General features: G+C 33.9%; 1 protein-coding gene across 1 annotated transcript in view; it reads left to right on the top strand.

Moving 5' to 3' along the window:
- Nucleotides 1-25,822, top strand: part of LOC123661686 (sodium channel protein 60E) — a 167,558-nt gene that overhangs the window by 91,070 nt on the left and 50,666 nt on the right. Inside the window, exons 4-6 of the mRNA XM_045596637.1 lie at nucleotides 17,913-18,105; nucleotides 18,425-18,644; nucleotides 25,554-25,688. Of these exons, the coding sequence (XP_045452593.1) occupies nucleotides 17,913-18,105; nucleotides 18,425-18,644; nucleotides 25,554-25,688 (548 nt within the window). The remainder of the gene's footprint in view (nucleotides 1-17,912; nucleotides 18,106-18,424; nucleotides 18,645-25,553; nucleotides 25,689-25,822) is intronic.

Raw genomic sequence — 25,822 nt, 5'->3', positions numbered from 1 at the left:
TGAATATTTGGCCGAAAAGACAATATTCTAATGATAAATTGCCAACTTTCTTTGTCTTCAAGGACTTGCTATTTTTTTGGTCATATTTTTGGTATTCAACCTTGGTATGATATTCCTTCTTGCCTACAACCTCATATTATAAAATTACATAAGTACAACTTCAGAGAAGTACGTTCAAAACAAATGAAATCTTCAAGCTTATTGTATTACTACAGATATATTTTTATTATAATCAATAGTATTCAATTAACGCAGCTGTTTCAATAATAGGGTGTAGGCACTTCACCTGCCGTAGACCGTCGCGGCCCGGCATCAGGACCTCGTGATCCTGGAGGTAGTCGTCCAACACCTCCGCAGATACAGAGGCACCCGATGGTGGCGGAGTGTCTCATGTATTGTTATTGGCTGACTAGCCCGTTGGCGCAGTTTGTAGTGACCCTGCTTTCTGCTCCGAGGGTTGTGGGTTCGATTCCCACCCCGAGTCTGGGTGTAATATAAATATTTATTTATATATTTATATATGTATTATTTATAAGTATGTTTATCGAAAAAAAAAAATATGTAGCTATATCCCAGTCGGCTGTTACCTATAACACAAGCATTAAGTTGCTCACTTTAGGAACAGACGACCGTGTGTGTATTGTGTAGGTATTTATTTATTTATTTATTATATTTATTATTGTTGCGTGCGGGAGGCTGTTAAAGGCGTTGGCGATGTCGAGCGAGACAGCCAACGCATTTTCCCCCTCGCAGATCACCGCCTGCGTCCATCCTTTGAGCCAGAGCAGGGCGTCTAATGTGGACCGCCCCACTCTGAACCCGTACTGGGCCTCGGATAACCCGGGCCCAGTTCCCACCAGGTGCCAGATGACACGGGAAGCCAGGACTCTCTCCAGGAGTATTCCCGTGTCATCCAGCAGGACGATGGGCCTATATGCGGAGGGCGAGTCGACGAGGCGCCCCTTCTTCCGCAAAAGGCACAGCCGTCACTCCTTCCACGGCTTCGGGAATTGTCCAGACGCCAGGCAAGCGCTGAACAACTCCCAAAGCCGATCAACCATCTCCTGGAGGGCGATTCCCAGCACCCGGCCCGGGATACCATCCGGGCCAGGTGCCGTCCTCTTTCCGCGGCGACACAGGCAGGATGGAAGCCGTCGTCTGTCTCCTCGATGAAGGGGGAGTCGACCATCGGCGGAGGGGTGTGGTTGAGGTCTCGTGCAGGGAATAGCCCATCTAACACCCTGTCCATGATTCTGGTGCCGGAAGTTTTTCCGTGCAGCCTTGTACGGACGCCTCATCCAAATTTTATACCTGTTATATTCTAATTTTTTTTTATGTCTCGATAGTTTCATTATAAAGTCGTAATAAGGAGCTCATGGTAATAAAAGACTAATTGATTATTTTTCTATTGAAAACTTATTGGTGATAACGAGACGTTACAAAAGTTTTTGAATTAAAACATATAGTAATATTAAATCGATTAAGGTTACCAAAACATGACGTAACGCAAAAAAAAGATACAAAGTGAGCAGCTCTAGTTTTAAAATCTATTTAAAATGAAAATGTTCAAAAAACAAATACGTACATTCGAATAACAAGTTGCAAAAATTAATTCCGTAATGATAAACATTTCATGACCGACCGGATGGAAACTTATCAGTTTTGAAATAATATTTTATTACGCATTGTCTACCTTCCTACAACTTTGTAAGTATTTCCTGCTACAGTTGATTTCCGCTCGTGACAACCCCGTGTGGATGAAGCGTTATTACATCCTGTCTGGATTTACATAAGTCGTTTTTATTTTACAAATATGAGAATCGTAGTGTAAAAATTATTATCATCTAAATGCTGATTCTTTAATAAAAAATACATAAATAAAATTAAAATTAACAATAACAATAACAAAGCTTTATTTATTCCATACATGTCTGAATTACAAAAAGATTTAAATATAATGGTACTGGAAGAATCAGTAAAAATATCAAAACATCAGTAATCATTGTAGTTATATATGACAAATTTGATTTTTCATTATTACTTATGTAACCAATCAATACATTCAATCAGTTCATATTTGCAAATAATAACTTATAATAAGAACAATATATTGTTATTATTATACATTATTCAAATTAATCCTCACCTTAACCATCAATACTTTACCAATCTATAATACAAAAATGAATGGCAAAATGTGTTGCTAAGCGCAAAACTCGAGAACGGGTGGACCGATTTCGCTAATTCTTTTTTTAAAATATTCCTTGAAGTACGAGGATGGTTCTTACGGAGAGAAAAATTCTAAAAAAAAAATAATAATTTTAAACTTCCTGAAAAAGTCTAAAAACAACACGTTTCTATACTCCCATACAAAAGATTTGTGATAATACTTAAAAATCAATTTGAACTTTAATACCATACGATAAAGTTTGTGTTAGGCGATACGAAGTTCGCCGGGTCAGCTAGTCAATTATAAATAATTACCAAACACTTATATACTTTAACAACCAGTTATATTATAGAAATATTAATACATTTTTAATAATATTTTGTAGCAAATAAATATAACATTTGGTTTTTTACAATTTCTCATACAATTAATCAATATATTCAATCAGTTCATGTTTTTATGTTTTTTGTTTTTTTTTTTGTTTTTATACAATCATATATATTAAAAGCAATTTTTTTACCAACCATTGATACCAGTACAACTAACAAGCAAAGCAATAACAATATCATACCAACTATCACTACTTTTACAAATCAATTATAAATAATTACAACTCAGTTATATAAATTTACAATAAATTTCATTATATACTATTTTTTTTTAGTAAATAGATTTTGCGATTGCCTTTTACAAATTTACATTCCGTTCATTAGTATTTTTTTTTTCATTTAGCAACTATCCACTATGTATATAAATTATGTATGGAGCCCCTTCGAGTAAAAGCCTCCTCCAAAGAATGCTAAAATTCTTTCATCTTTGCTACTTCAATCCAGTTTTTGTCTGTATTTCTTTGGAGGGTTATGGTCAAACTCTCCCTCGGTGACCGGCCGTACTGGGAGATATAGATGAGGAGGGCTTGTCTGTGGCTGCTATATTGTATTTTGTTGCAATGGTCTTGGTTGTTGTTTGTGGGTGTGAAAGTTAATCTTTATTTTTGTATAAATAAGTCCTTATTGTTGGCAGGTTTATTTTTCTTTAGTGGTTGTTTTTTTATTTGTTTTCCTCTTTGGTGGTTGATAGTAGGAAGTTCTGGAGATTCAGATAGGGTTCTCTTATTTGTATATTGGTGAGAGGTGTTTTAAATGTTGTCCAGTACAATCAGTTTATCATATTTAATAAATGCTGTTTTACCCAAGTCTCTTTCTATTTTTAGTTGGGTTCGTAACTCTCTGCGCTTGTTTTTGACCTCCAGTGTAAAGTCCTCTTTTATAAAATAATTTGTGTTGCGTAAACATATTCCGTTTTTTAGAATTTTTAATTTTAGGCCCATTGTACTAAATGATATTATGACGGGTCTAACCTTATTGCCTTTTCCCCTGCTCTTCTAACATCTTCTATGTTGTTGCTGGTGTACTTAACGTCGAAGTATGTATTTATTATCTTAATTATTCTTCTAATTCATAATAGGATTTTTCATCTTCTTCCACTCCGAACATGACCAAGTTCTTTCGTCTGATATGTTTTACAAAATTATTTGTTATGGCACACAGTTCCTGAATTTTTTCCTCAATAACTTCATTTTTTTTCTTGTAATTGTTTAAATTTCTCATTAATATTCTTATTGATTGTATTTTTCAAGTCTTCTTTCATTTCTAACATTTCGTCTTTTTGCTGTCGTATGTCTTGTTACATGTTTTCTAAAATCTTTTTTATTTCTTTCATCTTGGATTGGATTAATTACAATAATCGATATTTATTTTAGTAAACAAAGATTCTCAAACAGAAAACAAAATAATATAAATATTTTATTATTCTCATTCTTTACTTCAGTTCATGCGAGGTTTGAACTGGGCTCGTCAACGATATTTGTTCTTTCTTGTTGTTGTTTTATATTAGGCCACATGCGTCTTACAGATCGTTAACACGTGGTTCAATAAGTCCCGAGACTAAGTGCTAAAAAAAGGTCTTTTTTATAAAATTAATTTTTATTCATCAACATAGTCTCCTCCAAGAGCGATACAGTCCCTCCAACGCTTTTCTAACTTTTCTATCCCATGTGTGTAGAACGATTTGTCTTTGGCTTCAAAATAAGCCTCCGTTGCTGCGATAACTTCACTATTTGAGTCAAATTTCTTACCCTGAAGCATTTTTTTGAGGTCTGCAAACAGCCAGTAATCGCTGGGGGCCAAGTCTGGCGAATAAGGGGGATGAGGAAGCAATTCGAAGCCCAATTCGTTAATTTTGGCCATCGTTCTCACGGACTTGTGACAAGGCGCGTTGTCCTGGTGAAACACCACTTTCTTTTTGTTCATGTGAGGCCGTTTATCCGCAATTTCGTACTTCAATCGCTCCAATAAGCACATGTAATAGTCACTATTTATATTTTGCCCCTTTTCAAGGTAGTCGATGAAAAGTATTCCATGCGCATCCCAAAATATAGACGCCATAACCTTAGCGGCCGATTTCTGAGTCTTTGGACGCTTCGGGCGGCTTTCACCAGCCGCTCTCCACTCCGCTGCCTGCCGATTGGATTCCGGAGTGAAATGGTATATCCAGGTTTCATCCATTGTTACATACCGACGTAAAAAATCATTTTTATTATGATTCATCAGCGCCAAACATCGCTCTGAATCATTGATACGTTGTTCCTTTTGATTAGTTGTAAGCAAACGCGGCACCCACTTAGAAAAAAGCTTTTTCATGGCCAAATTTTTATGTAAAATAGTGAAAACACTACCAGCTGAAATCTTCACTATCTCTGCTATCTCTCGCACTTTTACCTTCCGATCTTCCAATACGATTTTGAGGACTTGGTTAATATTTTGTTGAGTCACTGCTTCATTTGGACGACCTGAGCGTTCCCCATCATTGGTGTCCATGCGACCGCGTTTGAAGTCGGCATACCACCGACAAATGGGTGCTTTAGAGGGAGCTGATCCTGCATAACATTTTATAAGCCATTGCTGTGCTTCAACGGTATTTTTTCCCATTAAAAAACAATGTTTTATCAACACGCGAAACTCGTTTTTTTCCATTGTATCGAAATTACAACCGTAGCGTCGCTTAAATGTTTCAAAATCAATAATTTTATTGTTCCATTTTTAAAAATTTGACACATATTCTTGTATTGATAGCCAGTACTTTTTAAAAATCAAAAGAGTTTTTAATATATGCGCCATTTCCATGTTAGTCTCGGGACTTATTGAACGATCTAGTATGAATTATGCGTATAATACAATCCTTGTTGGCTCGTAAACTAGGTACTTCTTTAAATTACGTTTACAAATTATTTTAAGTCCACCCTCACAAGCTATTTTTATACTTTTATAAACCTTATATTAATAATTTAATATAGTTATAGTTGTTTTGTATTACAAGATATTATGTTCCACTTTAATAGCTTATTTAGGTCTATTTTTCACTAAAATCACAGTTTATTTCAGTTTTTGCACTCCAATAAAACGTTACGGAAAGCTTAGTCTGTGTAAGGGTTTAAATGTTTTTGGGATAGTTTTTGAACACTTTAGCTTAAAATAACACTCACACTCGCGAAATCGATCTAGGCACGGTGTTCGGATGCACTATTTGCCTTTATCGATCGTCTATATTATTTTTTAACCGACTTCCAAAAAAGGAGGAGGTTCTCAATTCGACTGTCCTTTTTTTTATGTTACATCAGAACTTTTGATCGGGTGGACCGATTTCAACAATTTTTTTTTAATCGAAAGGTGGTGTATGTCAATTGGTCCCATTTAAATTTATTTGAGATCTAACAACTACTTTTCGAGCTATATCTAATAATACGTTTTTACTTGACGCTTTTTTCGTCGACCTACGTTGTATTATGCCGCATAACTTTCTACTGGATGTATCGATTTTGATAATTCTTTTTTTTTGAAAGGAGATATCCCTAGTTTAGTACCATGATAAGGAAACTAGGATCTGATGATGGGATCTCAGAGAAATCGAGGGGGACTCTTGAAAATCCGCAATAACTTTTTACTGGGTGTACCGATTTTGATAATTCTTTTTTTGTTGGAAAGAAGATATCCCTAATTTATACCATGATAAGAAAACCAGGATCTGATAATGGGATCCCAGAGAAATCGAGAGAAACTCTCGAAAATCTGCAATAACTTTTTACTGGGTGTACCGATTTTAATAATTTTTAATTTAATCGAAAGCTGATGTTTGTCATACATATAAATTTTATTTAGATCTGATAACTACTTTTTGAGTAATTTTTGATAACGCGTAGTTACTTGACTATTTTTTCCTCGATCTACGTTGTATTACTCGTCGATGTAATTAAAGTCGGTTTTTTTTCGTTTGCGAGCAAACACAATTATTAAAGTTGAAGTTGTACGGACCCAATGTTATACCGACCACAGAGGTACCCTCACGAGATTAAAATTCGATCAATTAAAATTAATAAAAATTTAATATCTTTTTTTTATATCTTTAACATACACACATAGTCATCTTTTCCTAAGGTTAACAACTTAATGCTTGTGTTACAGGTAACAGCCAACTGATATAGCTAGATTTTTTTTTTCAATAAATATACTTATAAATAGTACATATTTATAAATATATACTTACATTACACCCAGACTCAAGCGGAAATCGAATTCACAACCCACGGAGCTGAAAGCAGACACTACAAACTGCGCTAACGGGCTTGTTCAAATTAAAAGTAAAAATAAATATTTATAACTTAAATATTAAGGACATACTATTATTTTTAAAATTTTGTACAGTAACAAATTATGTAGTCTCGAAATAAAGAAATATCTACTTTATTAAAAGTTCTTTTAACGTATATAAAAATACCATACCGTAATAAATCAGCATCTTTGGGTCGAAAAATTTCCTGTAAAAGTTAATTAAAATTACCAACACTGGTCCATCAAACGAAACCCTCATTCTTCTAACAAACTTTAATTTATGTTAATTAAAAGTTTTAACCCTTAAAATAAACGTAACATCACAAAGGTTTTAAAAATGAAGAAAAAAGTAATAAAATTAAAATCCGTAAAAGAACATAATTTGAAAAATTGCAAATTTAGATTAATTTTAAGAGAGAGCCGATTGTGTCACTATTATAAAAGCGGCAATTTTGCCAACGATACATACCTTATTTCTTTGCTTTTATGGCGTAAATTGCAATCCCGTTTGCCATAGCATAATGTTGTACACCACTACAACACATAGCCTCTTGTCTCACATAATAAAAAAGTAAATTGGATAAATTTATCGAAAATTATGATTTAAGACGAGATGTTACAGACCAATAGGTAAATGAGAATGTAATTTTTCTGACCTGAATGTTAGTTTGACCAAAGTATTATTATACTACATTTTTTGTTACATTTAAATTTATAAAATGAGTAACCTCCTTTTGTTTTTTGTTTCCTTCTAAGTTTTTGCTTTAAGCATTAAATAATGTCATGGGTATCCGTTGTTTATATACAATTCTTAACCTATGTCTAGTAAACAAGTTCAAAAACGTGTTAAATATAGATACAACTCCTAAAAATATGAGCCATACCTCATTCGAAAGAAAACAAAAACTGGCTTTAATTACTTAGACAAGTAATACAACGTAGGTAAACGCAAAAATGTCAAGTAGATACGCGTTATCAAAGATTACTCAAAAAGCACTCATCAGATCTCGATGAAATTTAAATGAGACTATACGACATGTACCAGCTGTCGATTAAAAAAAAACACCGGTTTACTCAATCAAAAGTTCTGAGGTATCATATAAAAAAATCGAATTAAGAACCTCCACAATATTTTGAAGTCGGTTAAAAATGGGTCTTAAGGATTTTCTAGCACGCAAAAAATTGCAAAAGTTATTAACAAAGTAAGTTGCGAAAAAATTAATTTAGTTTTTGTTAATAAATCCGAAACTATTATTCCAGGAGTTTTAAAAAATATATCCTTAAATAGGAGAAAATTTGCAATAAAAATTCCTCACTTCCAGAGTTATATCTCTATTATTTATAATTTTAATGAAATATGAAAATAGGGCTCCGGGCATGTGCTAAGGCATGCGTGCGCCGCCGTCAAAGCGAGTACGTCCCACAAAATAAATTTTTTTAGTATTAAATATTGTTTTTTTTTTTTGAAATATGGTGTATTCTAAACACTTGTTTGAATAAATTCCCGTTGGAAAAAAGTTTTTTAGTAAATTTTTTTTCGTTGTGTAGCGATAGTTTTATATACTTATTCCGTTTAAATACTGTTAAATAAACCACTTTTGCTGCCGCATAAAATAACGAATTTTTATTGTAATAATTTTATTGCGATTGCGGATTAACGCCTTTTGTCAAGAGCAGAGATAATCCAGCACAATCTAGCGTGTCTCCGCATAAATTTAAACATTAGCAATGCAAATCTAATAACCACTCTGCGTCAAATATTATCAGAAATAAAATATAACAGGGTCACGTTACGGCACATTTTTCATAATTTCCAACGAACAGGTATATTAAGAATATGTAAAGTCATATATTGAAGTGCTATTATGTATTTAAATTTAAATAAATATGTTGAAAATAATAATAGAGATGATAACATTTCTAAAACAGTTTTATTTTAATCTTTTTGACTAATTTTATCTAAATATATTACGTTCATAACGTTAATTTTATCAGATGAAAAACCTTTCTTTACTGGTTTTTGCAGTTTTTTAAAGAAGATTAACAGAATATATCCCAGTGAGGTTATAATTGAAATGAATTTACCAAGTTATTAACTTATTCAAAAACATTAATGTATTAGGAATTTATTCTAAATATATATTTTCAGAATTTGATTAATCTTAATACTGTTATGAAACTTCTGACAGCAGAGATCTGCTCTTATTACTTGGGCTTATGAGATTCGAAGGGCTGAAATACAAACGAGCTCCGACCCGAGTGTCTCAACCAAATTGTATGTCAATTATATTGATGTCTTATAAAGTCTAAGTAGGAGACATTTTTTAGCCGAAAGTAGTTTTTTTTTATAAATTTACCAACTATAATTATAAATATGTGACTAAATTCTTCAATGTAGAAAATGTTAGAATCGAGTATAAATCAATTTTATTAGAACCAAGTATTAATATTGTTATAATCAAGTAATAATATCAATATTAACTAGAATAATTATTATTAGTATCGATTATTTATATGTAGCAATGTTTAAAGTGAATGGTGCCTGTAGGTTAGTTTGGAATAAGAAGTTAAATGTAAGAATAATCACTTTGTAATGTCAGTCTTGGACAATAATATATAATAATATATAGAGTCTTGGAGAATATTTCAATGTGAACGAATCAAGCAGTGAAATAAATCGGTGATAATTTTTGTGACCCGAGTTTATTTAATTGAAAACCGAACTGATCTTACAAAAAGTATCTTGTTTGTGTTTTAAAACAAAGCAACAACACTGGAACTGCAACGGCCACAGCACTGGCTGTTGTGCTAGCGGTTGCAGGTTCGATCCCCGCACATGACAAACATATGTATTGCTAATAGAGATGTTTGTTGAGTGATCCCGATACAGGAGAAAATCCTACTGGTGGGCGTTGAGCGTGGAGCGTTTATTTATTGTCTATCTGTTTTTAAAGATAAAATAGTTCACTAATTATATTAGATCACAAATATATATATAAAATTCAAATGATTAATTAAAAAGTTATTGTAGAACTACTTAATATAAAACTTAATCCTGTGAAATGAATAATAATAATAAAGCTGTTTTGCAAACTACCTAAGACGTTAAGTATTCTCTTCCTTAAAACACTTTGGTTACGTTATTTTTAACATAAAAATAAACATAAAGCTACTTAAAAGGGTCATACATCTAAAAAACCGCTCATGATATAAAGTGTACTGTATGCCGTGAAGTTTTAAAAACATAAAAAGACCACCAGCAGGTCACAACATTGAAATACACATAGTTGAAACATTTTCTCTTTTTCTTTGCTTTTATATCTCAAAATATCTTTTCAGTCTATTTCAAAGCACGTTCTAAAATGGTTGAAAAATAGTACCGTACTTTGCCGGTATTTCCGGTATGCTACAAGATTTTTCGGCTTTTGACGTCTGTGGATCCTTTTCCTATATTATTTACTTTGTCTGTTGTCTCTATATTGCGAAATAAGTAAAGTTTTCTTCATATGTTACACCAAAGAACATCGTGTTAGATAATATTACTATCGGAAACTTTAGTGAGAAGCATATGTACCTTATGTTATTCACTTTTGTCATGTACAGCAAGCACAAAATAATGAATACTATTAAAGCATTTTGAAATGTAATGATCTAATTTTTTTTTTTTTTTTTGAATGTTTTTTAATTATATATATTTTTTAAATTTGTAATGATCTAATTTTGTTTTAAAGTTCATATTATTAAAATTATAAATATTTTAGCTAGCTAGCTAGGTCATTGGTGTGTCAGGATTACTTAAAATTAATAAATATAGAAAGATGTAAGACCAAAATAAATTCGTAAGAGCCGACCCGCTCTATTTTTAAACAAATCTTCGATAATGTTCTCTTATCTTCTTATATAAAAAGTATTATATTGTTATAAAAGTTATAAAGTTCTATACTAAAAAGGTATATACATAAAAAAATCATTTTATAAAATATATATTGTTGTATTACTACAAACTATTTATAGATTCAAACACTTAAAGTCTTCAAGAATGTTCACTCAATTTTCGGAGCAAAATCAATGTTATTTAAGTGATAGGCAACAAGTCTTTATCTAAATTAAAAGCACACTTACATTCCGTCTGACCTAAAGAAACAAGAACTTAATGAAATTCAAACAGCCTAGAATATAAAATAGATTAAATCAATTTGGACCGGAGGTTTAAATTGTTTTATTTGAACAAACTCATCACCGTCAGTGAGGCGTTAAATGTTATTAGTTTACAGCTCGCCGCAGAATTATTTATTTCATTTTAAAGCTATTTCACTCGTGTCCACTTTGCTATTGACGCTGTGAACAGACGAGTTTTCACTAAAACTTCCTCATTTGAAAGTCAATGTTAGATTTGTCACTGGACATCAAATTTAAAACGGCTCTACTTTTAATGTGTAATAATTTTATAAAACACGTTTTCTAGGACAATATATAGAATAAAAATAAATATGTATTTACTTTGATATTAACCAATGATATCAAAACAACATTTAATGTTTAACATAATAACGTAAACGTACGTAACGTAATATATACATTGTTAATTTATGGAATTGATATTTGCATAAATAAATAACATTAAATATATATACATATATATCTATAATCTATAATAATATATATAAAAGCGAAAGGTCACTCACTCATCACGAAATCTCCGAAAGTATAACACCAACAAACTTGAAATTTGGCAAGTACGCTCCTTATAAGACGTAGGCATCCGCTAAGAACGGATTTTACGAAACTCGACCCCTAAGGAGGTAAAACGGGGGTTGGAAGTTTGTATGAAAGTCCTATGTTTTAGAAGTAAGAGACTTGAAATTTAAAATGTATGCTCTATAGATGATGAAAAGGTGTCCAAATAATATACCTTTAGAAATTAACTCTCTTTTGGGGTTAAATCGGGGGATCGTAGGTTGATTCACTCATCAGGAAATCTCCGAAACTATAACACCTACAAACTTGACATTTGGCAGATAGGCTCCTTATAAGACGGAGGCATCCGCTAAGAACGGATTTTACGAAACTCAACCCCTAAGGGGGTAAAACGGGGGTTGGACGTTTGTATGAAAGTCCTATGTTTTTGAAGTAAGAGACTTGAAATTTAAAATGTAAGCTCTTTAGATGGTGAAAAGGTGTCCAAATAATGTATCTTTACAAATCAACTCCTTTTTGGGGTTGAAACGGGGGATGGTAGGTTGACTTACACATCACGAAATCTCCAAAACTATAACACCTACAAACTTGAAATTTGGCAGATAGGCTCCTTATAAGACGTAGGCATCCGCTAAGAACGGATTTCACGAAACTCGCTCCTCTAAGGGGGTAAAACGGGGGTTGGAAGTTTGTATGAAAGTCCTATGTTTTAGAAGTAAGAGACTTGAAATTTAAAATGTATGCTCTATAGATGATGAAAAGGTGTCCAAATAATGTATCTTTACAAATCAACTCCTTTTTGGGGTTGAAACGGGGGATGGTAGGTTGACTTACTCATCACGAAATCTCCAAAACTATAACAGCTATAAACTTGAAATTTGGCACATAGGTTTCTTATAGGGCGTAAATATCCGCTAAGAACGGATTTTACGAAACTCGACCTCTAAGGGGGTAAAACGGGGGTTGGAAGTTTGTATGAAAGTCCTATGTTTTAGAAGTAAGAGACTTGAAATTTAAAATGTATGCTCTATAGATGATGAAAAGGTGTCCAAATAATATACCTTTAGAAATTAACTCCCTTTTGGGGTTAAATCGGGGGATCGTAGGTTGATTCACTCATCAGGAAATCTCCGAAACTATAACACCTAAAAACTTGAAATTTGGCAGGTAGGTTCCTTATAGGGCGTAAACATCCGCTAAGAACGAATTTTACGAAACTCGACACCTAAGAGGATAAAACGGGGTCGGAAGTTTGTATGAAAGGCCTATGTTTTTAAAGTAAGAGACGAAATTTAAAATGTATGCTCTATAGATGGTGAAAAGGAGTCCAAATAATGCATCGTAATCTATATATATAAAAGAGAAAGGTCACTGACTCACTCATCACGAGAACTCAAAAACCGCTGGATGGTCCATCCATCCAGGATGGACAAAGATGAAATTTAGCAGGGAGGTAAATTATAGTTAGTAAACGTCCGCTAAGAACGGATTTTTTGATATTCCACTGCTAAGGGCTTGGGGTTGATAGTTTATATGAAACATATACAGCAGCTATAAGTTCGCCTGCTAGGTTATTTATACTGCAGCCTGAAAATAAAACTAAAAATGTGGTGTATAGAGAGGTTTTATAAAAATAACTAATAAATTATACTAAATTGTGCCTTTTAAAAAATTACTCAGCGTGATAAGCATTTCAAGTGACTGAAATAAAAAAATAATTTGCTTAAACATCTTGATAGTAATGCATATCTTCATAACCACGCGAACGTAGTCGCGGGCAACAGTTAGTGTATTATAACCATAAGTCCCCAAAAGTGTATGTGATCGATACCCTCAAAATTTACTGAACGGCTTTTCATGCGGTTTTATCAATGGAGAGAGGGCTTCAAGAGGAAGGTTTACGGAACGACTAAGCCGATTTTGATGAGATTTTGAGTTTAACTGGAAGTTTGCCGGGAAAACTTTGTGACTTGTTATATTGCGGAAAACCGGGATGTCTTGCGCGAACTCAGTGAAGCCTTTGTCCAGCAGTGGACTGACTGACTGCCTTGATATAATGCTTAAACAGATAGTCGATTCCGTGTTCATCATCATCATCATCATCTTCACTTTAGCTTGATACAGTCTACTGCTGGACATAGGCCTCCGCAAGTTCAAGCTCCTCATGTGTGTTTGCCATAGTTACCACGGTAGGCAGGCGGATTGGTGACCGCAGGGCTAGCTTTGTCGCACCGAAGACGCTGCTGTTCGTCTTCAGCCTGTGTATTTCAAATCCAGCAGTTGGATGGTTATCCCGCCACCGGTCGGCTTTTTAAGTTCCAAGGTGGTAGTGGAACTATGTTATCTCTTAGTCGCCTCTTACGACACCCACGGGAAGATAGGGGGCGGCTATATATTTTATTGCCGTAACAACACAGATATTTTGTCCAAATGAAAGTCCATTAATAAAATAAAAAATAAATAAAACAAGTACCGCAGGTTAGCTGGAAGAGACTTCTTCTAGAGTTATCTCTACCGGCTTTCTACATATAAATTATATTAATGTGTATAACGCCTGACTGAGCGCAGTAGTCAGTGGTCATCGTCCAGGCTACATCTGACGCCCGTTAGCAATAGTTTTCATTCATTAGTTTTGTTTCATTGCATATTGGAAAATTACTACAATCGGAAACATCGACTTTTTTACTGTCCGCTTAACTTAAACACGCCAATACGTCAAAACGCCAACATGCCAAAACTCCAACACGCCAACACGCCAACACTCCAACATGCCAACACGTCAACACGCCAATACCTCAATGCGCCAACACGCCAACACGCCAATGTGCCAATACGCCAACACGCCAACACGCCAAAACGCCAATACGCCAGCACGTCAACATTCCAACACGCCAATACGCCAACATGCCAACACGCCAATGCGCCAACACGCCAACACGCCAATACGCCAATACGCCAACACCCCAACACCCCAACACGCCAACACGCCAACATGCCAATAGTCCAACACGCCAACATGCCAACACGCCAATACGCCAACACGCCAATACACCAATGCGCCAACACGCCAATGTGCCAATACGCCAACACGCCAACACTTCAACACGCCAATACGCCAACACCCCAACATGCCAAAACCCCAACACGCCAACACGTCAACACGCCAACACCCCAACACGCCAATACGCCAATGCGCCAACACGCCAACACGCCAATGTGCCAATACGCCAACACGCCAATATACCAATACGCCAACACGCCAACAGTCCAACACGCCAACATGCCAACACGCCAATACGCCAACACGCCAACACGCCAATACGCCAATGCGCCAACACGCCAACACGCCAATGTGCCAATCCGCCAACACGCCAACACGCCAATACGCCAACACGCCAACACTCCAACACGCCAATACGCCAACACACCAACACGTCAAAACGCCAACACGCCAACACGCCAACATGCCAACACGCCAACACGCCAATACGCCAATGCGCCAACACGCCAATACGCCAATGCGCCAATACGCCAACACGGCAATGTGCCAACACGCCAACACGCCAATACGCCAACAGTCCAACACGCCAACATGCCAACACACCAATACGCAAACACGCCAACACGCCAACACGCCAATACGCCAATACGCCAATACGCCAACACCCCAACATGCCAAAACCCCAACACGCCAACATGTCAACACGCCAACACCCCAACACGCCAATACGCCAATGCGCCAACACGCCAACACGCCAATGTGCCAATACGCCAACACGCAAACACGCCAACACGCCAACACGCCAACACGCCAATACGTCAACACGCCGACACGCCAACACGCCAACACGCCAACACGGCAATGTGCCAATACGCCAACACGCCAATACGCCAACATGCCAAAACGCCAAGGCGCCAACACGCCAACACGCCAATGCGCCAACACGCCAACACGCCAATGCGCCAACGTGCCAACGCGCCAATGCCCCAACACGACAGGACGCCAACAAAAATAACAAACCTGTTTAATAACGAACCGTTATTTATGATATTATCATTCCATATCATTTATTCAGGTCCGGAAGAAGCCACTGCGCCATCTAAGGACATCGTGCCAGGATAGGAAATTGACTTACCCTTTTTGCGCTTGATAAAGCTTCAAAAAAGTTTAGGGTTTGAAGACAAAGTTGTTTCCAGGCTATTCAAATACAATTTATAGTTTAGATTATGAAGCTTCGCGCAACGCTCCCTGAGCAACTTAAAAGTAATTAAATCACGAGGGTTGCCATTTTTACGATATTTAAATTTTTCATTGATGACTTTTATCAGTGCTGCAGAAAACCATAGCGGATATTTACTAGACCGTGTTTTGGATTTGGGCACATGTTTAGCAATGATAATTCTGAGAACAGCAATCATAACTCGACAATTTCTTCTCCCAAGAATATTATTCAGGGCACTTGTAATTTTGTCATAGTCAGCTTTGTAAGCGGAACCTAGCACCAATACAAGATTCGAGCTTTTCCTGAAAGTTAATTTTAACGGAAAACTCAATAGGAGGTTGTAATTTTTCTATCCCGGAAAGAGGGTCCTTGCTTTCGCTCAATCGGGAGATAACCAGAGAGCTAATTACTAGGTCTAAAACGCGATTTTTATTATTTTTACAACAATTATACTGTGTAAGAGCATTTAATGACATTAAATCAGTAATCATGTTATTCAACAAATTCGTTGTTATCGAAGTCAGTGCAGTGCCAGTCGTTTAGTTCCAACACAGACCACCCAAGTTAAAATCCCCAAGAACGATTATGTTAAAGGAGCTATGTTTATCAATTATATGATTTGTATTTAAAATGAAGTATTCCAAGATATGTTTCTGTACCGGAGGATAAACGGTACAAATGTACAGATAATCAGTTTGACCATTGGTATTTAAATTCAAATAGGAATAATTCAAATAGGAAGGCAAACCATCTTAACCTAAGTGTATTAACATAATATATGATATGATATTTGAGAGCCAATTCATTGACGAAAGCGATCTATAAAATATTACGCTACAACGATTAATAAAATAAAAATATTCCAAAATCGAAAAAATGTATCTCTTTTCGTAGCATAACAGATGAGATAATATAAAAAAATTATCCCAACTGTTATGATAAAAATAAGACATGATAAATGTTTATAATATTTTTATACAACTAGGTCGCCAAACAAGAGTACGGCTCACCTGATGGTAAGCGATTACCAGAAGCATTGCAAACGTGTTGCCGATCTTACCCCGAATCTCCCCCAGGAGCTCTGGTCACCTTACTCACCACAGAAACACAACAATCATTTATTTATACTAACCTATATAACCATTTATCCATTCCGTACTCTCAGTTATTTTATGATGTTGAAAAATCAAAACGAAAAAGGTCCAATGAAAATAAAAAAAATTACATTTAGTTGTTACATAGCGAGCAATGAACACTTTGTGACTGTCACAAACAAAAAAAACTGTATAATTATTATTTTATTTATTTATTGACAATTGACTTATCTCATATATAAAATTCTCGTGTCGCGAAGTTTCTAGTTAAACTCCTCCGAAACGGCTTGACCGATTCTCATGAAATTTTGTGTGCATATTGGGTAGGTCTGAGAATCGAACAACATCTATTTTTCATACTACTAAGTTAAAAGGGGGGGATTAAGGGGATTAGTAAAATATATGGCAAAACAACGTTTGCGGGGTCAGCTAGTATCTATATACATCATCAGAGAGTCACGGAGGAGCGTGCGTTACGCTATTCCGTGGAATATATTTACTTAGAACTATATTAAAAACTAAATTGCATGCAGTATATTTTAAACATATTTACACTACAATACTATATTGTTTCTACATTATTTCATACTACAATTCTGAGGAATTCAACGAACCATTATGTACGACGTGACGCGCGCTTCACGCGGGCGTAGTCGCGGGCAACAGTTAGCGTATTATAAAACAAAGTCCCCAATAGTGTATGTGATCGATTCCCTCAAAATCTACTGAACGGATTTTCATGCGGTTTCATCAATAGGGAAAGAGCCTCAAGAGGAAGGTTTACGGGATGGCTAAGCCGATTTTGACGAGAGTTTCACTGGAAGTTTACTGGGAAAGCGTTGTGATATACTGATTTCAACGCGGGCGAAGCCGCAGGCACATCTAGTATATATATATATATATATATATATATATATATATAAGTAGACTATTTTAATTATTAAGAAAATTAAATAATCACTATTGTAAATATGTATTATATTGTTAAATTTCGAATTCAATTTATTATCCTTATATTTTTTTATATTATATTGTAGTAATATTAAATTAAATTTCTCAGGTCTGAAGACTATCATCAACGCGCTGCTCCACTCATTCAAGCAATTGGCGGAAGTAATGACGCTAACAATCTTCTGTCTGATGGTGTTCGCACTATTCGCGCTGCAAGTATACATGGGGGAGTTGAGAAACAAGTGCGTGCAGAACCTAGTCGTGCCGACTGGAGAGAACTTCACTGACGAACTTTGGTCGCAGTAAGTTGTGATATAATAAGCTAATATATATATATATTCAAAGGAGAATAACAGAAATGTTTATAAGGTATTAAGTACTTGTTATCAAATAGTTTGACTTTAAAAGCATTCCTCACTAAGTTCTGTCATTTGTAATTTAGAAATAAATGATTTCTAAAATATGAATAACAATATTATTCTATTATAAATCTGACATTCACTACTAAACAATGATATTTGAATAACAATATCATAATGCATAACTTTTATAAAATGATGACTCAATTTAAATGCATTGTTCATGCCTTAAACTTTATTAAGTGTCTCTATTTATATTCAGGTGGATCAGCGATCCATCCCACTGGATGGTAGACGATGAAGAAGTGCCTATAATCTGTGGAAACCTAACCGGCGCTAGACACTGTCCCCCGCAGTACACTTGTCTGTGCGTAGGACCAAACCCCAACCATGGTTATACGAACTTCGACAATTTCCTCTGGTCTATGCTTACTACCTTCCAACTCATCACCCTGGATTATTGGGAGAATGTTTATAATATGGTGAGTAGTATGCACATAATTTGTTATTACCCGACTGCCAAGGAAGGGTTATGTTTTTCGCGCGTATCTTGTATGTATGTATATTTTTATGTAATATTCTTTACTACCTCATATTTCCAGAACCACTGAAAGGATTTACATAATCGAGGTATCGTTAGGTTTGTCTTAGCTGCCCAAGTGTTCTTAGATAGGCGACGCCATTGTAGTAAATAAAAAAAAAAATTCTCGAATACTACAATATGGGTATCAAATTGAAGGGCACAATACAAGGATTTTAAAAAGATATATCATGATTATTATTACCGTAATACTAATAAAGAAATACAATATTAAAGTTTAAAAAATGTGGACTTTGATCTTTCCCACGCCTATGCCATGCCAAACTCGCCTCCTAGGCGACGATCAACTTCGGCTGTAGCCTTTCTAATAAAATACAATGGTTAAAAAAAAACATACAACTAAAATTACAAATAAAAATTAATAAATGTCACACCAATTTACAATAACATTAATAAAATCAATAACAAATACATAATACCAAATACAAACAAATAATTTTAATAATAATTTCATTATATTAAAACTAATAGTTGTTGACTTAAGCAGTCACCTATTTGCTAAAGGTCAGGCTTACGTTGCTTTGAGCAGAGTGAGATCTTTCTCCGGGCTTGCTATCAGTTCTCTTGACCCTAAAAAATTACTTAATCAACCACATGATGTAAACTGTTTTAATAAATTGAACCGATTACGCAATTTGTCTGACTAAAAACTCCGACTGCATGTTATCTACGACGTTGCATAAAGTTTCGAAGGACTACCGTATTAATATATTTTAAATGTACAGCACAAAATGTTTGATATTGTTTCTATTTATTTCGCTGATTTTGTGTGCATATTGAATTTTTATCTTGTTCCAGCTTTTTCAGTTGATTTTCTATTAGTTGTTCTTCACGCAGGCGGGTTTTGTGTTTTTTTTTTTTAATTATCATTTTTTTTAATGTGTGTATTTGTATGTAATTGTAATGTTTTATTATTCAGCACCGTTCTTGTCGAAGTGTGTAAGTTCCAATCACGCTAACCATCACAGGTCGGATTTTTTTCTCTTAATTGTAGTACATGCATTTAGCCAGCAGTTTGATATTAATAAACTGTTTCAATTCTATTCAGGTTTATTGTTGTTGTGTAATTTCTTAGTTTAACTGTATAAGATACATATTTTCTCTTCTCAAAACAAAAATAGGTATTTTTAAAATCTATTAAGTATTATCATCTATAAAGTGTTATTATCGTGATAAATAATATAAACAGAATACGATAACAAATAAATTAGTTGACCGTATTTAATTTTAGTAATCGAAATTAAAATGACTATGTAAATGACAAAATATTTTCCAGACTCAGATTAAACCGTTAAACAATATTGATTTAACAGTTCTTTATTTCGTTAGTGTTTCTGCGGTAAAGCAATCCCCCGACGCTGTTGATTCAATCTGTTCTATAATGGATGAAACAAAACACAATGAAAATCACCTCACTATAACAAAGCATCGTTATTTCGTAGACCCTTTGATTAAATTAAATGAAGGAGAAATACTACTACTTACAACTACTACAATAACTTTAAGTGTTAATAATTTGTGTTTTTGTTAAGTTATACAACAATTCAATTCAATTATTTCTTAATATTCGCAATGAATAAATGTAATATGAGCTTAGAGAGGAGAGAGAGAGAGAAAAACTTCTTAACATTCCATGAAGGGAGCAACTTTATTTGTGTTTTAAAATTTTACAAATTAAACTATTTTTACAGCCGCTACTTTCTTTTTTTTCATATTCATAAATATTGGTTAAATTAAACATTCATATACATATATGTATATGATTTTAGCATCGCTTAAATAAAATCACATTTATTTTCTATTTAATACAATATTTAATGTTTAAATATTAAGTGATAAAATATCTCGCCATTTTGAATGTAATATTTGTTCAAAAAAGCACTCTTCTATACTAAGGGTAAGGAGGGGTAAACCACTTTTACAAGTAAAACAGACGAATAAAAACTTTTCTTACTATAAATGTACCTCTAAATGTAGATGAATATTTAATATGATTTTTTTTAATGTTTTTTTTTTTTGTCGTTTGGCCTTTTCTAGCTTATATTGTTTATAGTTGCTTTGATAGCCTTTCTGGTGCAATGTTGATTAAATATCTGTTTACGCTGACGTTGAGCGTTTTATTTCTAAACTAAAATTCAAGTTTGTAGTAGCATTTTACTGTTATGATTACATATTTATAATTACATATCACATATAAAACAATATAATAAAAAATTTAGAAAAAAAAAATGTACAGCCTGATTCGCGCATACCGCACATATAAAACTATAGAAGAAGGAATAAGTAGGAAAATTTGTTCTTGGTTTGACATTTTATCCTTATAGATATCCCTAATATAATTCGGAGAGCACGTAAAGCCCTCGGTCAAAGTTCTTAGAATAAACATCTAAAACCCTAACAGGATTGTTACGCCACGTAGGGAAATCATCCGGTAACCGCTGTGATTCTCCAACCCTTTTTTTATATAATATACATGAGATAATATGAAATATGAAAAGCGGTCTTTACACAAAAGAGACTACTTACTAAAAATGAGGTTTTTTTCATATCGACTGTATTTTTTTGTTTTTATTCAAAAGCTGGTCCTTGTCGTACTATAACTTTAAGTGAGATCAGCAGGCCTAGCATGCATACAACGAGATATCTCTTGACGAGAGAGAGAGATAATGTCTACATCGAGTATTTTCTCGATTACCCTAACATGCGCACTACGAGAGACAAAATTCTCTTCCGAAGACTTCGCCTTGTCGAGTAGAGAAAATTGTGCTGCCCTTACAAAAAAATATACCATTTTTTTATAATGAAAAATATAAACACTAACTAAATATTACTAACTAACAACACTAACTAACTAACTATTAAACTAATTTAAAAAACAAGAAATACAAGAATCCTAAAATTTCGCCTATCACTTCCAAAATTCAAAACACTTTGTAATTCGTTCGATTATGAAATTTTAATAAAGAAGGAATTTCAAAAATTAAACATTATCAACCATAATGACAACTGAATATCATTCTTATTTCTTATGTCGTAAAGTTGAATTTACAAGGTTATTGACCAATCGTGCCAAACCGGGATGAACCAACGTTTGGATTCACAGTATAATTTCAAACGAGTGACACATGTTTTATTTAACAATGTTCTCGGCCTTTTGGCTAAGATAAAAAGTGTATATCAAATTTAAAAAATCTAATATGGAAAATAAAACGGCGTAAGTAAATGAATTTAATTATATATGTAAAACAATATGCTCGTGTTGTGCTTTATATCTTGTCGCACATTAGATAATTGTAATTCTATCATTTTTTGCATTGTTTTAGAATAAGAAGCAACAGGGCGCAAATACGTTTTTTGTGCCATTATATGGCACACTTCACTCGACTTTTCGCGCTTCCCGCTCTTCGTATACCGAAATTATATAATTATAATAGGGAAACGCCATGGTATACAAAAAATAGGCACCCGGTTTTATTTATTTTTTATTTATCGTCTTTCTCGTCGATAATATTGAAGACGAGAAGTTTCTCTTCCTAAAACGTCAAAATTCGACAAAATTACGATGTCATGTTAGCTTCCGTAGAGATAAATATCACAGATCACTAAAATTTAATGATTATCTCTTCTATTGACGTAACGAGAAGAGTATCACGTGCACGCATGTTAGCTACTGTAGACATAGAGAGATAATACGAGAAAAGGGGTAGACAAAATTTTGTCGTGGCGCGCATGCTAGGCCTGCTGGCGCGTAATTAGTGAGTTATCGCTAATAATGCGTATTTCATTGACTATTTTTTGACTACGAGTACCTACGTTGATGGTGTTATCATTTTGATACTTATTAATGTTAAACGCTAAAAAACGCTTCAGCCTGTAATATCCCACTACTGGGCATACGTCTCTTTTTCCCATGTAAGAAAAGGATCAGAGCTTAATCAAACACGCTGCTCCAAAGCGGGTTGGCGGATATATTCCCCACTTTGAGTAACAACAACTATCAAGTGTACATGATAACAACCAGGACCGACAGCTTAACGTGCTCTTTGAGGCACGGTGGAGAGACCCACAAGAACTGCGCAAACACCCAGACCACGGCAAAAATCTGTAGGGCCAATAAAAATGTATGTCATATGAGGGGATCGAACCCGTAACCGCCAGCGAGACTGGCACAAATCAGTGATGTAACCGTTGCGCCAACGCTTTATCAAGTGATAAAGCCTTTATGTAAATTGAAGTAATTTTTTTTCTAAACGTAACAAACACAATACTAAAATATATAAAGCACAAATGCAATATAAATAATACTAAATTTGTAACTTCAGTAAAATATATATAAATTAAAGAGAAAGAATATCATATTTTGGTCTGATATAGATAGTAAATATTGCCACGTAACAGTTAACATTATCAGAGTGTTTGGAATATTCGTATATATTTGTAAACTATTTCTTATAAATAAAAATAAATTAGCCCTTTATTTGAAACTTTACAGACATAAAGTTAACTAAGTGAATAACGTTATGAATACCAAGCCAGGTCTCGTTTTGTTAAATTAATAGTACCATCATAATTGAGTAAAAAACTGCTAATTAATTGATAATTATGAACTCTTCCAGAAGCTCTACAAAGTCAACTATGTCCTACTTTTCATACGCTATCACTTGCATGGTTCTACAAATAAATTAAATCCATCTTTCGTTTACTTTAAAGTTGAGATGAAATGTTATCCAGAGATACTCGACTCTTCGTAATTATTGTTGGAATATTTTATGTCGATCATTTTCCCGCTGAATTATTACGATTTCGAATTAATGAAGTATTCTCGTCTTTGTAAAAAGACCGAAAATTTTCATACAAAGACAATTTTACAAAATTGTTAAAAAAATAATCCATTTGTAAAATTGCTGAAAGAATATAGGATAATAATAACTATTATATAATTTTAATGATTAAGAATTACATGTATTCGTTATTAGGTTCTCATATAAATAAATTATTACTCAGAGTTTCATCTCGACAACTTACGCTCGACTGATCACATGAAATCGAAAGCTTGATCGTGATTTCAAGTGTTCCTAAATATAAATAAAAATGCTTAGCATTTGATAAATATAAAATTATAATTATATTTTTATATTTATCAAATGCTAAGCGACCCTCTTCTACTTTTTTCATGTAAAATATGTCGATTCGAATATTACTCGTGGAGACGTGCGATTAAAACTAATTTAGGTTAATTAGCATCGTGTTTAATATGTGAGTTCCGATTTGTTCGACTCACAATTGTTCATAATTCCGGTTTCATATTACATAAGACTAATTCACGTTTCGTAATGTTCGGTCAAGCTGATACGAGTAACGAAAAGTTTTGTCAGGACTACAAACATGTTAAAACAATGAAAACACATCTACAGTGTGTTCGAAAATCTTTCCTCGTGTAATAATATTTCAACTTGACTAATTTCCATTTGCATATCGCAACAATGAGAATCTACGTAATCCGTGCACGTCTTCAACAGATTTGCCTGTCTTAAAAAGCCTGAACATTGTTGTTTCAAACATGCTTCTGCTTAAGTAAAGTTTATTACTCGCGAACAGCTGCATATGAAGAAGTTCTTTAAAGTGCTTTAAACTATAAATCTTTTTTTAAATCATTACGTATGTGTGCTGTACGGATATATCTTTTTCGAGCAAAATATGCTGCTTCAGAGAAAGAGTTTTTTCATGTCGTATTAAGCTTGTTTGAGGCGAAAGGTTAGAGAGTTTTATTTAGTTTTTTAAAAACTACTACTATCATCTAATGATGTAATAACAATTTAACCGTCTGTATCTGCCTCTCTGTAGAATATAACTATAAATTATTATGTATATAAATGTTTGACTTTTACATAGTCCTGTAAAAGTACAATACATATTTCATTTATTTGTTAATCGTTGCCGCTCAAGGCAAACCCAATATTTATATAATACTAACCAATTAAAATCAATAACTTAACCTTAAACCTCAAAAACTTTAACATTTTATTTAATTTACTACAATCTAGTTAAAGTTCTAAACATTGATATTAATTAATGTATTTATAGGAATAAAAATGGTTCCTTACGTTTTCAATAATCAAAGAAGTAATCTGCTTAGTCACGATTTCATTCAATTTTCAATAAGTACATATTCCTAAGTATGTTTAATCATGACGTTAACAAATTATTGTGCGTTCATGTTCTCACGACCTATATTACTACTACGTAATTAGAAGATCATCTAGGATTGAATATATACTGCCAGTTATCTTGGACAATTTTAGCTAACAACAATATAGTCCAACTATGACACTTAAATTGAACGCATGTTAAGATGCTATGTTTAATTAAGAGATGCTAGGCTGACTTCGATATTAATAAAGTGATCTCGATATATTAATATATGGTTCTTGCATTTGTAAGTGTCTGTGTGGTATTTTACACCCAAAGCGAAAACTTTTTAAATTGAATAGGTAGGTAGTTAGTTAATGCATTCAAATGTGTGACCTTTTTGTATTGTTTTATCAAATATTTACTATAGTTATACTTGAGCTGCTATACTGCATTTCTTCAGACTAAACAAAGGCACGACTCTCCAGAAAATTGTGTCACCAGTATACTGTCATATGTACAGCTTTGCCGCTTTTCTCTAACGATAAACTTTGACCTTTTAAACATTTATAGGCTACTTTACTTAGTGCGACGTTTTATTTAGGGATAAATTTAAATGTTCTTAACTTTATTTCTTGTTTATGAGACCCGTTTGTTTCAGGTGTTGTCATCTTGTGGACCGATGTCGGTGTCATTTTTTACGGTGGTGGTGTTTTTTGGTTCCTTCTACCTCATTAACCTGATGCTGGCCGTCGTAGCGCTCAGCTACGAAGAAGAGTCGCAAATAACTCAAGAGGTAATATGTTTTTTTTTTTATTAGTAAGATTACCGATTGTGTCAAAGCTATTAAAATAATTGTATCGTGTGCTGAAAAGCTTTATCTAAAAAATCGCTTTGAGTTTCTCTGTGACACTCATGAACGTTCCCTCA

Source organism: Melitaea cinxia, chromosome 17, assembly GCF_905220565.1.
Source record: "Melitaea cinxia chromosome 17, ilMelCinx1.1, whole genome shotgun sequence".
In the NCBI taxonomy this organism is placed as follows: Eukaryota; Metazoa; Arthropoda; class Insecta; order Lepidoptera; family Nymphalidae; genus Melitaea; species Melitaea cinxia.
The sequence above is the reverse complement of the archived record's forward strand: the minus strand, read 5'-3'. Positions and strand labels throughout refer to the sequence as shown.